The sequence below is a fragment of the Fringilla coelebs genome, assembly GCF_963513975.1.
Source record: "Fringilla coelebs genome assembly, chromosome: 6".
Taxonomy (NCBI): Eukaryota; Metazoa; Chordata; class Aves; order Passeriformes; family Fringillidae; genus Fringilla; species Fringilla coelebs.
In genome coordinates this window covers 12,882,868-12,900,717 of record NC_140034.1, presented here as the reverse complement: position 1 = coordinate 12,900,717, position 17,850 = coordinate 12,882,868, and the positions used below count along the sequence as shown (strand labels likewise).

Genomic DNA, 17,850 nt, shown 5'->3' with positions numbered 1-17,850 from the left:
ACTGTTAATCTACACAAAGAAATAATAAACAGAGCTTGTCTACAAAAATGCAACTACTGCAGTCCTCAGAATTCAATTAAGCTAAAATAATTAATGCTTCCACCATATTAAATTACTTTATACATTTGAGCCACTGAAGTTTTTTTTTTATTCTTTAATCTTTTTCGCCTTTTTATTTAATAAAAAAAAAGTTAGTTTCAAAGGGGGGGGGGCTGGCTAGGAGGGGGAAAAAGAACATGATTTGCTGTTAAAATGTAATGGTCTCCTTTAGCTGACACAGCATGTAGAGTGTTTTGTGCCTTTGATTAAAATAACATTTTAAATGCTTTGAACAAACATATCTCCCCATACTTCTAAGGGATTATTTTACATATTTCTTGGTGGAATAAAGAAATTCATTCTTCCTGTCGCAGTACAGAAAGGCTAAGAATATCTTTCGTCACATATAAAGTAAAAATACTGTAGGCTGTTGCATTATTACAAAAAAAATAAAAAAATAAAGGGAGGGGGTGGCAGGGTAGGAGAAAGCTGCCTTAGAGATTAAGTTTCCCTTTTATGAAATCGTATTTAGTCTCTTTTTTTAACAAATCTAACAACAATGCTCTACAGCCGCTCACTGGGAAATACCTTTAATGTTAAATGCAGATTCTGATTTTCTTGGCTAATGCAGAAAGCCTTTCTATTGAAATATAAATAAGGGGTTTGGTATATCCCACTAAAGCCTTTCCAGTGAATGACTTCTGTGGGTTTTTCATGGCTACCCTCCATGGCTGTAATGTGAGGCTTTTATCCTACTATTGAAAACTATCCGCTGCTATTAAAAAAAATATGGAAGGACACTGCACCTTTTTATCTCAGAGCTGGGCTCCTAATTGAGAAAGTATTATTACAGCACTGTTTAGTGGATGTCCCTATCTCCATGCACTGCTGAGAAAATGCCAATCAAATGATAAACCCTTTTATTTTTCTCAATTCAAAATCTTTCCTACATATTTTTCATTTGATATTCAGTTTAGTCTGAAAGAGATTAGGCGCTCCAGATTGGCTTTTAATTTTTTTTATGCCTTTTCCACATGTGAACATCTCCTTCACGACCTCCTAGCAGATTTTCTGCATGGCAAAAGCTTTGCCTGTGTTCTTGCTGACCCCCAGAAGCTGGGATGGGGCAGCACCCTCTGCCCTGGGAGTAACCATTGAGGTACTATAGACTGAACTTGGGCAGAGATTAGTAAGAGATGAGCTTGGGACTGCAACTGCAGCAGAGCTCTCCTAAACCAGCCTTACTAAGCACTGCACACCCTCTGCAAGGGGCTGAGCGCCATCAGCTTGCACAGAGATCAACAGCTTTTGGGAGCGCTCAGCACCACCCAGGCAGCCTTCAGCAGACTAGGGAAGGTCTTGAATACTTCCCTTCTGCTCCTACCAAATGGAAAGGAAATCTAGCCCTCAAATCTGCTACACCATGATGTAATCATCTCTACCAAGAAATGTGTTCACGACTGCAAAAGGATGAGGAAAGCTGAAAAAGGATGAGGAAAAGACGGGGTGAGGTCTCACGGTCGGTTTGCTTCCAGTGCGACAGCACAGGCTGGCCACAGCTAATGCTCCCAGAGCTACCAGCTGCCCCCTTTAAGGGTGGTGGCTGCACCCCAAAAAAATACTCTTCGAAGAAAACAGTGTAGTCAATGGGCATTGTATGCCCTGTCCTAAAAGACAGGAAGTCTGAAGCCTGCAGCATTTTAAAGCCCACACCCTCACTGATGTGATGCCCAAGCCTGTCAGAGATGCTGGGGACTGGCTCAGGCACCTCCAACGCTAAAGGCAGAAATCTCTTAAGCTTCAGTTGTAAAGACAGGAGCCTCTCACCTGTCTTCTGGGGATCCCCTCATGGGAGGACCTCTACCACAGGCAGGATCCTGGACTGTCAGGTCTAATCCCACAGGACAATTCCTAGATAAATCGGGATAGTGGCAGCAAAGGCAGATTGTCGCTGGTCCTCTGTATGGGATGCAGTCGGTTTGAACAAAAAAGGCCCGTTTGAGGGGAGATCCTGCTGTGTAACATAAAACCCCCACTCACTAGCAGGGAGGAGAGTCATCCTTTCACCACTGCAGAGGGGAAAAACACCCTGCTTGATGGAAGCAACCCCATGCCAGGCACTCTGCAGGAACCACTGCATACCACCTCACCTAGGTGGATAATCATCACCTGCCTGCCCACGTCTGAGTGGGGGAGGTCCACTGAATGAATGTTAACTTCACCACATGTGAGAGTTTTAGAAAAAGAATTGCCTGCAATTTGCTCACCCAGGCCAGCCTGTGCCCTTCTATCCTTATTCAGAAGATCTCTTTGGAGTGTGCATGAGAGTGGAGGTGTTACCCACCCAACCCAAGCCATCTAAAGAGACCCAGGACAGGCAGCACAGGCAGCAGTGCAGGCCAGGAAGCTGACATCTACCCCAGGGAATGAAAATTGAAGGACTTAATGAAACCCTGCTTTAGCCCTCACAAAAAAATCTTCTTCCTACTACCAGTCAATGGGAAGAGGATTTTTCCTAGTGTCAGGATGCAGCCCTTCCCAGTGAGTCTGCATGTAACAAAGGGTACCTGGAACAGGACTGAACTGGGCACCTCACCGAAGTCCCCTATCCCTCTGCCACAGCTACTTGCTTAAGGATGTTCATGAAATGTTTTCTGACCCCAACTTTCTGCTTTTTCCCAGATGTACAGACTGCCCCTTAGCTCTCCCAGCAGCCTGAGAGGCCCCTTTCTCCAGCAGCTGGCCCTGCACAGACAGCTACAAAGAGTTAAACAGGGGATGGACAGCCCTGCAGAGCCGTGAGGATCCTCCAGATAGATGGCTCCTATAAAGACGTGTTGCTGAAGCCTGTTTCATGGCACTTTCTAGAGGACTCGAGTTAAAAGATTACCTAGGCAAGTTGATTGAGTGTAAAACGTGCTGTACCTGCAATGTTCTCCTGCTTGGGGCAAATTCCTTTTGTAGGCGTGAGAAGACGGTCTTCTTCATCGGGTGTGACTTGGATCCCGATTTCCACTGGCTCTGACACTTTCCTGAGCTCGGCGCGTGAGGAGGGGGGAGGGCTGCTCTTATCCATGCTCTTTTCATAGCAGACACCACCAGTGCCATTGCACTGTTTTCTCTTGTGCTCTATAAAAACCAAGATGTCTCCCAGCGGGAAGTTCATCTGACACTGTCCGCAGGTTAACAAGTCGGGGTCTGTCCCGCCTGCGGCGATGCTGATGCCGCCTGGGTCTGCTATTGCCAGGCTCTCGTCCTCGTCGGCCAGTGCCGGTTCCACATGGTCAGCCTCTGCTTTGCATGGACAAGGAGAAAGAGGGAGGAAAGGGACGAGGGGAAAAGAGAAAGAGATTGCTTTGAGTGTTCACAGACTCTGAAGGATGCATCACCAGAGGCCCAGCCTCCCCGCTCCCCCCTCAAAGGAGCCAAGCCTGATTAGATCTTTCTTTTATTTTTCAGCTTTTCCGCTCTCCCAGAATGATTTCAATATATTTTGCAACCAAGCCTGCCTGAAACAAAATGGAAAGGCTGACCTGGCATAGCTTTCTTGACAGCTCCTTCCCACTGCTGCCAGCACTGCAAGGATATCAGCAAAGAGCCATTTTGCAAGCGTTCGAGCCCCGAGTCACATTCTGAAATAGTTCCTCTCTTTTTATCCCACCTTCTCATTCCCTCTGCGTCTCCCAGCCATCTGGCCAAGGCCCCATCCAGCAAAGCTTATGCACCCAAGTCTTTCCTTCTTTTTTAGGGAGAGAGGGAAAGATTTTATGCACCAAACTAGCAGGACCAGGCTCCCCATGCCATATAAAAGTAGTACCACCTTGTCCCATTACAGAGTTACCAGCAAGATTAAATGACCCCCCATTAGCAGAAATTACAGAAAACTACTTGCAAGACTAACACAAGCAGGGTATGGTCTCATGAGCAGTTAAGGGGTTTCAAAAGTGTGTACAGTGGAAAAGGGAATGAGGCACTTATTTAACATACTGGAATATTGGCCGAGCCTGAAAAATTCCACTCTATTTTTCCAATGCCAAAAACCCTGCCATTGCTACATAGGCTAATAAAAGTTTTTTTGTTTAAATCTTGTCCACAGACGTGTTGAATTTCCTACCTTTACCCCCAAAGACTGGGAAAAAAATTCTGGGTGACTTGAATCAGTTTCTAGGAAATATGTAACTTTTCATGTCACAATTAATAAAACCCAGTATGTTTTAAATCAGTATATAGAAGATTTTTTTTTTCACTATAAAATAATTGTGGATCACAATCCATTTTTGAGGCAAAACATGGGTTTTTGTTTGTTTTCTCTTGTTCTGCCATGTAACTGCCAAATCATACAAACTTTGGACTTTACTCAGGCAAAATTTCCGCTGACTTTTGCCTAAGGCGGGTTTGCCTCTGCAAGGACTATAGGATTTGGGCTGAACAAGACAGAGGAACTAACAGTATGTAGATCAGTGACTGAGACCTCTAATCGAATCAGGATTAAAGGAATAGGAGGAAAAATGTTCTCTATTAGTTTCCTCGTGGATTTCCTGGGAAAAGTAAGCAGCACAAATATCTCAAAGAAGTAAGATTGTGATAGACAGATGTTATAATTCAGACCTGGACTCTTCTCCACTCTGAAAACAAAAGGATTTTTGTCCCTCTCTACAGCAATTGAAAAAAAAAATCAAAAAAAAACCCAAACCACCTAAAAAAAACCAACCAAAAAAAAACACCAACAAGAAACCCAAGAAACACATAGAAAAGGGGCAAGAGGTAGAAGGTGGAATGCATTGCCTGGCAACAAAAATGGTTAAGCCTCGAAAAAGGTAGTTTAGAAAAAGAATCACTCCCATTTTTGCCTTCCAGAGTAAATAACTGATCAGCTTATCTACCAGCTGTATTACAAGTTGCATCAGAGCTCTCTAACAGCAAAGCAGAGAGTGGCAGCAGCAGCGACAGCGACGGCAGAAAAGGACGGGGACCCCAGAGCAGCGCCCAGGCATGGACCATCCTGCTGGAGCCAACCATGGGCACGAGAAGGCTTATCCTTCCCAACTCACCCATTCTGAAAATCATTAATTACTGTTTTCCTCTTAATCTACGTTTAAAAGGAGTTTGAAGACAATGCTAAGCAATTAATTCACCAATTTATATCATGAAAAGATGTCTCCTTGCCTTAGTGAAAATGTGACTATAACCCTGTGCTGAAAAGGCACTGCTGGGAAGGGAGCAGATACCTGGGAACAGTGTGTCACGATGCAAAAGGTAATTATTTAGTGCTGCAGTTGCCTTTAATGATCTAACATTGAGCAATATTGTTTATATTGAAGAGAGCTTGCACCTTTAATTACCAATTACATATACATCATTTTAGAGCCAAAAGAAAAGGACTGTGAAAAGGGTCTTTTAGAAACGTGCATGCAATTTGTAGCCAGAATTCCTATTAAGGGGGAAGAGTGTGTCAAAATATTTAAAAAAACTGTACAGAGAGGCACACACAGGCACGAAGATACACAAGTGGGAGATGGGACAAAGAGCTGGAAAAGAAAACACAAAAACAGGAACTGAACCAAGGGTCGTAAGAATAAAAGATGGCACGGGGGGGAAATGCTTGTTACTAGTTTCACTAACATTCCTGTAAAGCCTTTTGATTAAAGTCTGTGTCTTAAATTACAAAGGGTGAATTTTGGCATTTATGTATATGTAACAAATATAAAGAAAAGCACTGATCTCAACTTTATTATCTTTTTGATGTGAGGATTTATATATTTTTTTTTGCCTGCGATTTAGATTGTGCTCTTCAGATAATGTAGCAAAATTGCTGCAATTGATACGGGTCCTGACCAGGCGTCTGTGGAAACACGAAGGGGGTTTGAACAGCTAAACTGTTACAAATTCTTTCTTTTCAGTTCTACATTTCATTTGAATATTAGTTAAATCCACATATGCCTATTCGCTTGCACTCACTCACTCTCTCTTTCCAAGGACTCTGCAATGGCACTTTTTTAAAATAACATCTGGTATTCCTTCATATTTTGGCAGTCGTCACATCACCAAAAATCAGCTTTTCGTTTTCTTGGTACGCCGAGCCCTCGTGATCAGTAGTAATTGGGTTTCAAACTATCAAAAGATTTTTTTTTACTCAACTCTATTTCTGATTTGAGCTTAATAAATCATCAATCATGAGACCAGCTATTCACCCAACAATGCAAAAGCTATATTACATCCCCTTATTCACAACATGGAAAACAGACATAAAAGAATGAAAAACAAAATACTGAATAGATCTTCAAATGCATTTTATCCATGTCAATTTGCATTTATTTTTTTTAACTCAGAATAAAAAAAAACACAAGAAAGAAAAGGCTTCCTATTGACAACTCAATTAAGCCATTAAAAACCTACATTCAAGTAACATTACAGGAGAGATTTAAAACCCACAAAGGGAAAGAGAAAAAAGCCTGCGAGTCCAGCCCATAACGCATTGGGTCATGCCTGGTTAATACAACAGCCAAGATCTTAGGCTGTTTAAGGAGCCCTTTAATACCAGTGGGGCAATTTAGGCCAGTCTCAATCTAAAGTTCTGACTCTGCTTGTGTCTGTGGGTTTAAAATGAGTCGCTTCACATTATTTGAATTTAACTCTGTGGTTTTATTGCTGTTGTTGGTAGATGGGTTTGGAGGTAGGAGGGTGTTTATTCACAAGTATTTATTTTAAATTAATTTTTATTTTTAAGAAGAAGAAATTAGGCCACACAAAATAGGAGGAGGGAAAACATTTCATGTCGCTTACATGGGAAAAGTAAAAAAAAAAAACCAAATTAGCTATTTCCAGCCAGGACTCGTGCCCTGGTTCTTTCAGGCTTGTTAAGGTGTGCCCAGTATTTTCCCTACATCCAGAGATTCCTACACAGAGGATTGCCTTGGCATTGCCTGCCTAGGGAGCACAGTGAGTTGGCGATGGGCAATCTTTGGGGACATGAGTGACACAGTTGTTACATGATGGCTTTGTGAAATTAAAGCAACCGGACAATCTAAATCATTTGCTTTACTCAAAAAAAGCGTTACACTTGCTGACTGGACTCTGAGCAGCATCTCCAAGGTCTCTGGCTGTCTACCACACCAAAATACAGTGGGCAAACCCCTTAATTCCATAAAGGCACTGTCACAAAGCCACCAGCACTGCTACTCCAGCGTGGTGACATCATTAGAGCATATGTGCCCCATGCAAACAATGCTCTCATGCCCAGTATTAAAGTGAATGCAAATGCTAACTACTTTCTGCCTGTCAGTTGTCTCAAAATCTTACCCACTAACAGTGGAAAAGACTGTTTTGCTAAAAGTCATTTCCAAGGCTTTAAAGGACAGAACCATGGATGCTTGTTCACACAGTTTGGGTGAGGCTGGGTCCAGACAGCAATCATTTATTTTCTTGTCTTTTTATTGCTCTGCAGAACCAGGATCTAGAAGTTGCCAACCTATTCTTTCCCTTATTTTTCTTGTTCTACAGTATCAAAATGAGGCAAAGGGGGCAGAGGAAATGTTTTTGTGTTGGGCCAAAGTGTTGCATGTGAAACTTCCCCCCCGTGGCTGCTTTCTGCACAAATCAATAACGGGGTGGTGAAGGCGAGCGCTGCCAGTGCCTTCACTGCAGAGGTGCTGCTGGGCGCCCTGCCTGCCCCAGCACCCTGCCACAGCCGCTGCCCACCCTTGTGCCCACCTGAGAGACAAGGCACAGGCTACCCCAGGGGCCACCCTTCTCTGGGACAAGCTGGGGGAGCCCAGAGTCCACCACAGGGACACAGTTCCTGGTGGCCAGGTACAGGATACTACCTAGAAATGTGCTGCAGCACATCAAGTGCACTGTTCTCCTCAGTCACTGCTGTCTTGAAGGCACAGCCAGAGAGAGCTCAGCCTAGTTGGGGAGCGAGCACAAAGGACTGACTTGCTCTTCAGGGTGTTGGCCCAAAGCAGGCCTGAAAATTATGTCCCTTCAATCAACACCCACATGTCACATTTACTGTAACATCAACATGCTTAACGGAAAGTAGCTCGAATCACACGCTCTGGCTGGGTTATCACCGAGATCGGTGTCAGGATCCTTGCTGCACAAAGACTAACGCTGCTCAAAGCGGGCAACGCGGCTCTTTGCCGTCGAAGTTTATCAATAACCTGCTTCCAGAGCATCCCAGCAGCTCCCTGCAGCCACAAGGTGCACAGTTGAGATTACGCCCGCATATTGCACCAGCATCACACTCAGCGGTACCAGACACCGCTTATCTGACACCGGTTTTTAATTTTTCTGAAGACCGCAAGCAATTGTTTGTGGTATTTAATTTTTTTCCTAAATGTAAGTCTGAGGCTGAGTTTGCCGAAAGAGACAACTTGATGGAGAAGCCCCAAAAACACAGGGGACCGCGCTGTGCCTCACTTTCCCAGCGACTCTCCGGCATTTGTGCAAAGTGCACAAAGGCAGCCGGAGCAGCGGCGGGCGAGGCTGTGCCCCTCCGTGCCGTGCGAGCGTGGCCCCGCTGCAGCCGAAGAGCCGCCGCCGTCCAGTGCCCGCCGCCACGTGCCGGCGGCCGGCGGCAGAGCGCGGCAGGTGCCGGGCCCGGCGGGCAGGATGGAGCGGCCGCCCCCGCGGGCACCGGGATGCGGCGGGGCAGAGAGGGTGCGCCAAATGACCCGGCCACTCCAACGCTTCAGCACCCGCCGAGGGCTGCGAGGTGAAGGACTGTGCTGCAGCACTGGCACCTCAGACACCTTTTGCAGAAGACCGAATCTCTCAAAAAGCAGTTTAACCCGCACAGCAGTTTAACCCTACACACCTGAGACAGAAAAACCCCAAGCATTGCTACAAAGAGACACTCAACACATCAGGATTTAGGGAAAAGAAGAAGGAAAATGACAAAATAACCACGCCGGACCCAAACAGGACAAAAGACAAGAATATCCAAGAATCTGCACATATCTCCAACACTTGTCAGATGTTATTTCTTCAGAAACTATGTACTGTGTTACGGAAGAGAGTAGCGTATCTCTTAAGTAAACGATACATTCATAAAAAAATATTTACTGCTTTTGAAAGCAGAAAATGTATAGGCTCTTCTATAGACTGCAGAAGCCGTAAATCTCTGCAGATAAAATGGGATGTGATGATGTGATATAAAAGCACTCTTTGTTCCCCAGTGAATACATTTGTTTTATTTAAAACTAAACGACAACCAAGGAGAGAAAGGAGTGCTCGGTGCCACAAAAGGAGAAGGAGCGGTATTTGGGTACAGGCTTTCAACTGGCATAGAAAAGAATACTGGAAGCAGAGATTCTTACCCAAGGATTTAAAAGGCATGATCAAAATTAAGTAATTACTTCTAAGCATGTATTAAACACACAACAGATCTGTTCTTTTCTTAAATATCAGACTCAAAAGAGACTGCATTTTTCAATTGTTTATGGCACACTGTTGCTCATATACGATTTTCTTAAGCCTTTTTTTTTTTTTTTTACTTTCATTGAAGCATACTCATTATAACATTCAGCGAATTTATGGCTTCTTCCAGTGGCTTAGTAAAAGGGGTCATAAAAAAGTTAAGTAAACCAGTATGTTTTTTTCCTCTCCCTTAACTTTGGATTCCTTTTTTGTACTGTGCTGTCTAGTGCTTAGTCTTTGGAAAGTACCTTGGGCATATCCAACACACATACAAATTATCAGCTGCTCCAGGAAAAAAACAAAACGGAATTTCTTGCACTGAGGCAACTACACAAAAGACTTGCATATGTCAAAAATACAGAACTAAGTCCCTGTGAATGCTGCACCATTAATCAAATCCCCGATCTGGTGTCACTTTTGCCAGTAAAATGATTATATTCTTCTAACCCCCTTCTACTGGCGCGTGCCTGCAATGCATGAAGTGTGTCCCTCTACTTTAATTTGTTTTCAAATAGCCTGCTTTAGGCATTTTTTATATATCCTTTGAAAAAAAAGAAAAAGAAAAAAAAAAGAAAAGCAAAGGAAAAAAAAAAGCAAAGCAAAGAAATAAGCTGCTACTTAAAGCTCCAGCAAGGGTCTACAATACTGAGCAAGCAACAGCTTTTTGAGGAGGGCAGACAGCGAGAAAATTTAACTGATGTTCAGGAGCCTCTGAGGCTGCAGCTGAGTGCCGAGAAATGGTGTGTAGCCTGCCCAGATACATTTTTAAAAAGTAAATAAACACCGAGGAGGAAGGTGCTATAGTACAAGCAGCTGAATGAATCATGCATTTATCAATGCATGCAGTTATTGATGCCTTTTCCCTCCCTCATTAAAAAGATACATACATATAAAGCCGTCTACAGACGATGCTGATGCTTCACCAAGTGCTTTAGTGGAATTGCTAACTTTAAAGCATGTGGGTAAACCCCAGCCACTCTTTATTTTTCCACATGCTTTCTCTGGACAGTACCGATGGGAGACTAAATTCAACCAACAACTGCACTGCAACCCTAGAGAAACCAAACTGCAACCAAAGAGTAGGAAATGCTCTGCTAAGGAGGCTGAGAGCCATTTTGGGGTAACAGGTCTCTGCAGGGAGGCTTTTCCACCAGGCTTTGACCTGAGGGAGTGGGAAGGGTGGGAGGCAGAGGAGGGAGCGAGACGAAGGGGAGCATGGGTGTGTGTGCACTTGGTGGGTAGAGGAAGGGGAGGAGGAGAGACGGATAGCTGTTTCTCTTGATAAAAGTTAACAATCACGCAATGGAAGGAAAGCCACAGTCAGTGAATCTGAGGTTTTGGGAGGGGAGAAGGGAAGGTTCTCCCCATGGCTGTGCAACACTAGCATCAGCAATGGCCCAGGCACTGTGCTCTTCAGCTTACCAGTCTGTCAAATGAGCTGGCTGCTGTCTATATGCTTCCAACTAGTTCAATTCAAACATTAAATGAAGTAGAGAAATCATCAGATAAATTACTGGTCCTCTCTACCCAAGAGTGAAGGGTTTTTGTACAGCTGATGACAGCCCTGATCCTTTGTCTGACCTAATTTACTTCTCTTGAAGGTTAGAATAAAGCGCACTTTCCTGTCACAGGATAACCTCCGTGCACATATTGCACCCTAAAATAAGACGCTTCTCCTATGTTAATAGTGCTGTAACTCGATGGAGTTCTCAGGATGAGTGAAACACATACCCAAAGCTTTCCGTGTGCATGCCACTAAATTAAACATTTGGGCAGGAAAATGTCCTGCTAAAGTCTGTCCACGACATGCAAGCCGACTGCAGCAGAGAACAGCACAAGCCCGTCGGAGAAGCCTGCGAGCTGCTCAGCAGCAACTTCTACGTGACAGATGTGATTTTGTGTTTATTTCTCTAGGAAAAAAAAGAATGCTTTATTTTCATTTGCAGGATAGTTTGCTCTAAGGACCTGAGGATCAAAGTACGCTATACTGTCTTATATCAAATCCTCTCTGCAGAAATACATGTGGCTTTCTGATATGTAATAGAAGCCAATTTCTGTACATGTGTGTCTGCTTTGTTGCTGCACACATCTTGTCCTACAACTCCAGGTTCTTCACTCTGTGTTTTCACATCCACTGGAACAAACATACGGTTCTCCGTGGGTTCCCCCCACTCCTCCCCACCATGCAGGAGCTCACTCATGCGCAGGTATCATTACCCCAATCACTACCTGACAACAACAAATTGAGAATTTAAACACTGTCTGTTGACAATAAAATGCACCGTTAAAAACTAATTTTAATTAAAAACTCCTGTCCGCCCGAGTCAATTAATCAGCCGCGATTTAGTTAAAAATAGATTTGTCTCGCTGTCAGCCTCTCTCGGCTAGCTCTATATAGATCTTCGCATGAAAATCAATAGCACAACTTTACGCCGAGCGCTCTTGGCAGCACGGTGCGCGCCGGGCGCGGCGGTGCGGGCTCCGGCGGCGCATCCCGCGCGTCCCGCGGCGGGGCCGGCGCGGCCATCGCACGGGCTGGGAGCTCCCCCTAGTCGCCAACCCCCGCCACTGGCGGCCGGGGCACACGGCGGGCTCCGGCAGCCGGCGAAGTTTATTTTGGAAAGTATTTTCCATCAACAAACAACATAAAGAGCAAAGAGATGCAGGTAGGAAATGTGGGAGACAAGCTAATATCGTATGCGAGGCATTTTGGGAGCAGAGAGGTTTGCTCGCAGCCAGCTCAGCCCTGGGAAGAGCAGCTGAAGTCAACCAGTCTATAAATGACAAAAATTTGCACTACTTCTTCGAGCGCACACTTCTCTAAGTCATAATTATTGCCAAATATGCCACAAGACAACCCTTTGTTCTGCAGAGAAACACACATTTTGTGCAAAACGAGGGCTCCCACCATTTCTATTAAAGGCAGCCAGTTTGTGAAATCTTGAAGAGTTTTATTTCTCAGTATTTAAATAAGACAAAATATGCTCTGCATCTGCCGACCAGAAAAAAAACTGCAAAATGGTTTCTCACCCACTGTATATCTATTTAAGCCACCGGACACACCAACCAAAAAGGACAGAACAACCCACAGCCACAACCTAGTTACTCTGCAGTAGTTTTAAAAAATATTTTTGAAGAACAGAAACTATGAAAACATGCCAGTATTTTTTTAACTTATTTTGTAAGTCCCATACAAATATACTCAAATGAAAGACAACCTGGAAGTCGACAGCATACAACCTTTATATTCCCCTGTCCTATTTAAAGTAAACACATGTGATGTCTTTTAAAAGGCTGTGCTTTACTGTGCACAGCCATGCAGGTATTATGAAAAAATCATCCATCCTTAAAATAATAGTAATTTCCTCCCTAATTCTTCAGTCACAGCTTACATTCTCTTTGTATTAGAGTTGATTACATTGGTGTGGGTTTTGTTCTGCAGGGAAAGTGCGTTAATTGCACTAAATCTAAATGCATTTTAAGAGAAGCTCCTTAGAGCAATTTGCAAAACTTTGACATGCAAAAAATCATAGGGGTTTTTGTTATGATTTTTAATGACTACATACAAAACAAAGTGATACAGGAAATTATTGCTCTTCCTAGGAAACCTGTTGACCAGGTACTGAAGACCTGTCTTGGGAAACCTGGTTCTCTGCCTGAAATTGTATGATTTTCCTGTGCCTTTCCCTCTCAATCTTTGCTGCTGCTCTACAGAAATGTTCTAGCTTTGCCACCTTCTGCAAAACTGCTACCAGCGAGCTTTTCACATGCTCTTGCCTTTCACATTTCCTTCAAATGCAAAATGCAGAGCTAGTTTGAAAACAGATTTCTTAAGTTAAAAATGGAAGATCTTAAGCTGGAAAATCAGCAATTTGAACCAAACCAAAATAACATTTCTTTGCACAGAGCAGCTCAACACTTCAGCCTCCTCTCCTATACATAATCAGCTCTTTTGCATTGTCCACCCATTTAAATGAGCTTGGCTGCCAAGTTTGCTCTGTCCACCAGCGGTAAAGGTCCAGAGTTGCTTTTTTCTCTCCATGTGTTTCACCTCTTTCTTTTGTCCTGCACATACACGGTTACAGGGCTGCCTGGGTGAGCCTGGCAAACACAGGCAGGCCACTCCGTTTTGCAGTCTTAAAGACCACTGTGCTAATGAGATGCTGCAACTCTGGAGCACAACTACATTGCACTTTCTCTCATTTTTTGAGTTTGTTTGTCTTACACTCGGGATCTAAACGTTTCTCCAAACACCAAGTGGATGAAACCAAATAAACTCCAGCTGAACAGTGTCAGAAAACCCTTCCCTCTCTCTGTCTCTATCCCCATCTCTTTCCTTGCCTGGCAGAGACCTCCAATCCATCCTGAAATGCAACTCCCCTTACAGATGCCAAAAAGGGAGACAGGGCAAAAAAAGCCCAAGCTAAACGCAACATAACAACAAGATTTCTGAAAACAGCATCACTTCATCCTGGCTTTGGGCGCTTGGCTTGGAATTGATTCTATTTTGTTGTAAGTGCTTTGGTTTCCTATTCTGTTTGCCCACTACTTTCCAAACTCCCCTTTAGAGAGGACACTGCCTGGCTGCTTTTCCCCCATGAATGACACTTGCCGAGGAGTGCAGAGCCTGCGACCCCCTCTCGGGCGAGCCTGCAGCTGAGGCTCAGACCTGTGCGCTGAAATGCCTGCGCTCCTGCTCCCCAGCCCCAACCCCAGCCCGACGCAGCTCCCCCCGCCCCCCCGCCTCCCACCACCTCCTTCCCCTGGATACCTTCATTTTTTTTCTGCCACTGTTCAGTATGCAGCCTGATTTCTCCGCCAGCTTCCTCAGGATGGAGAGATAGATAAATACAAGAGGGGAGGGAGGGAAGCTCGTACTGCTCTGCTCTCCATTCCTCCCCCAGCCTTCCCGCTAAACCCATTGTACACGCAGCTCCTCGGCACCTTTGAATACTCTCCTGCCTCATTATTTACCTTCAAGTAAAGCGATCGGAAAGGGAGATCAAATTGGAATAACAAACCTACCTGACTCTCTTCTCCACCCCCCTTCCCCCCCTCCCCAGCAGCAACAGCAGCGAGAAAAGAAATGTTTCACCCATTGAAACAAATTCAGACGTGCGCAACAAAACAGATTTTCCGCACACCCCCTTTCAACACCCCACATCTCCTCGCAAGTGAGACAGAAAACAAGTGGGAGAAATTACACTGGTCGATTTAGGTGGCTGTTGTTGCTTTTTCTTTTAAAAAGAAAATTTAAAAACAGAAAGGGGGGCAAAATAAGAAGCCATCAACAAAAAGGAGAAGACATTTTCCAAACCGGATGGTTAAAATCAAAAATGCAATTAACGAAGGGGAGGAAGTTGAGGAAGGGGGGAATCCACCTTTTATGGTGATGCAAATCTGGTTCCAAAATAACAATGAATTAAAAACAACCCCCCCAGAAAAAGCTGAATACCAGATGCATCTTCATCAAGGTTCCACCAGCTGATGGGCTGGAGGTGGGGTGAAGGGTACTTTTTTAAAAAATAAAGATGCACATTAAAAAAAAAACTAAACATATATATATGTATGTGCGTGTATGTGTATATATATATATATATATATATATATATATATATATATATATATGAAAAAAAAAAACAGAAACAGCGAAAGAATTTTATATTTCGGAACTCAAACCGTCCCCCAGCAGCCCTCCGCTGTGAAAAGAAAATCCCAATGGAGGTGGAAAAATTATATACACATATATATCTCGATTCCCAAGGAAATCTTACAAACAGAAATTTATCACCGGTAACAAAGAAAGAGAGGAGCTCGCAAGCACCAAATGCTCCTGGCAGATGGCTCCTATTCTTGGCTTTCAGGGGAGGGGAGAGAAGCTGGGGAAATATTTTATTTATTTATTTAAATTTTTTAAAATCTCAACATAAATATTCGGATCCGCCGCGGCTCAGGCTCAACCCCGGGCTGGCTCCGTGCGAGCCGCCGCCCCCCGCAGCACAACAACTTGCGGACTCGTCTTGCGGGGCGGGGGGGGCAGGGGTCCGACCGGGCTTGCAGGGTGCGGGGCCACGGCGTGCCGGGCATTTTTTTACCACCCCCCAAACTTGTCCTATGCTACAGGAGGGAAATGGGGACCCCCCCGACCTCCCCCTTCCCCGTGCCCCGGAGGCGTCGGAGCAGCGCGGAGCGCTGGGGGCCGCACGCCCCGGGAGGCGCCCCCACATTTTCCCCCCCGCCTCTCGACACAGGCCCCCGGGGACGGCAGCGGCGGAGCGGCGGAGCGGGGCTCCCGCTCGGGGACCTGCCCCCTACTCTGCCTGCAGGCACTCTCCCCTCTCCCGAAGCTTTAGGGGTGGGAACGGGGAGGAGGGGGTTTCTGGTGCTGGGGGGAGGGGGGATGCCTCTTTCCCTCCCCCTCTCTATTTTTTCCTTCCCTTTTTTTTTTTTTTTTTTGGGGGGGGGGGCGGGTTGGAGTATATGTGTGTATTTTCACTTACAATGGGAGCTTCAGCAAAGTGCAGCCTCCACTCCTGCCCCGCAGGCGAGACGGTGCCGCTGCCCGACCCGCATTTCGTGCACTCCATCCCCGGTCCCCGCCTCGGCTTTCCTCGCGCCCCCCGCCACCGACAGACACTCCGGCCCGCAGCCGGCCCCTCGGCAGCCCCTGCCCTGCCTCTAGCCCCAGCCGAGCTGGTTCTGCCTTGCCCCGCGCTTCGGAAAGCTCTTTTCCCCCGCCGGCGATGCACCTGGGGCGGGCAGGGCCGTCTACCTGCCCCGCGCTCCGGTGCCGGGGGGCTCGGCCCCGCCGCCGCCGGCACAGCGTCTCCATGTGCTTCCCGCTAAGTCCCCCCGGCCGTTCCGCGTCTCCCTCCCTTGCTGCCCACCTTGGTCCTCCTCCCCCCACCCTCCGCGGCTGTCACGCCGAGGCGAGGCTCTCGGCCAACTTTTCCCACCGCTCCGTGCTGCCCCCGAAGCAAGGAACGAGGAGCGGGGCCTCGGGGGAGCGGCGGAGCCCCGGCGGGGTGGCCCGGCCCGGCCCGGCCCGGAGCAGCGCGCCCCGCTCCGCCGCCCCCCGCACACGCAGCCGCTCCCCGGGAGAGCCCCACGCCGCCCCACGCCGCGCTCTGCCCGCCGGCAGCTCCTTCCCCGCTCCACGCCGCCTGCCCTCCCGCCTGCCTGGCCGCCTCACCTCCGCACCGCTGCAAAAACGCACAGCAAACTTCGGGCTTCTCCCCCCCTCCACCCCCAGCCCATCCCCCCCAGCCGCACACCCCCCTCCCCTCTTTAATTCCCTTCTCCTCTCCCTCTCTCTGAAGTCATTTACCAGCTTTGGTTGCTCCTGGAGTTTCCCCCCCACACACACCCCCCCTCCCCAACCGCTTCCTCCCCTTCCCTAATTTTGCTTCTCGATTTCGGCTCGGTCTGGTTCCAAGTTCAAACTTACGTGTGATAATCTCTCTTTGTGACAAGTGCTGCGGGTTTCCCTGCTTGCGACGGGACATTGCCCTGGCATTTACACTGGCATCGCCTGGAGAGCTGCACTGGTTTGGGGGGATGTGTTGGGGGGACGATCCTCCTCCTCTTTTTTTTCCCCCTCTTTATTCTTCTTCTTCTTTATCGAATTCTTCTTTCAAAAAAATCAAAAACGTAAAAAACCGCCTCCTTTTTGTTGCTGCTGTGGTGCACTGGTTGGGATTCCCTCTCAATTAAAAATCATCATCATCATCATCATCATCAGGAAAAGCTCTTTCTCGCTTTCTCTTTCACACACTGTCTTTTCTCCACTGCTTCTGCCACTTGGACTTCCAGATCTCTTCTTGAACTTAGGAGGATATGCACCGCCAGTGACACTTTTCTCTTTCCCTCTTTCCAGAGTGCTTGGCAAATTGGCAAGTGCGCTTTTCCACCAAGAGGGTAAAAAAAAAAAAAAAAAAAAAAAAGAAAAAAAGAAAAGAAAAGAAAAAAGAAAAAAATTTAAAATTAAAAAAAACTGTAGTAAAAAAAGAAGAAAAGTACTAGAATTGGGATAGCCCCCACTCAAAAAAAAAATCGCCAAAAAAAAATGTTTCTCAGAGATTGACCCTTGCTGGGTAGATATATAGAGAGAATTTTTTTGAAAAGGGGTAGCCGAAACTGTGTCTCCTCTTTCCCAGTTCAAGTGGCACTGCTTTGCCCTGGTGCTTTTGGATTGCCAGTGCTCCTGCACCACTTTGCACTCTTCCCCCCTCGCCTGGCACTGGGACTGGAAGGAAGGAAGCCCCCAGTGCAGCTGGGCTGGTGCTGGCTATTACTATTATATATTGCAATGTGAAGATGGCGGAGTCCTGGTTCTCTGGGAGCGCTCTGTCTCTCTATGGCTGGGGCTGCCTCTGTACAATGGGATAAAAT

The 17,850-nt window shown here is 46.2% G+C and overlaps 1 protein-coding gene across 4 annotated transcripts in view; it reads right to left on the bottom strand.

Annotated features, from left to right (window-relative positions):
• Window positions 1–16,964, bottom strand: part of BCL11B (BCL11 transcription factor B) — a gene marked incomplete at both ends in the record, with an annotated part of 90,971 nt that extends 74,007 nt beyond the window's left edge. For 2 of the 4 annotated variants that reach the window (XM_084207155.1, XM_084207157.1), the window contains 2 exons: window positions 2,965–3,333; window positions 16,907–16,964. In XM_084207155.1, the coding sequence (XP_084063281.1) occupies window positions 2,965–3,333; window positions 16,907–16,964 (427 nt within the window). The remainder of the gene's footprint in view (window positions 1–2,964; window positions 3,334–16,906) is intronic. The other 2 variants (XM_084207156.1, XM_084207158.1) reach the window with 1 other exon arrangement.
• Between the last annotated feature and the right edge of the window lie 886 nt (window positions 16,965–17,850).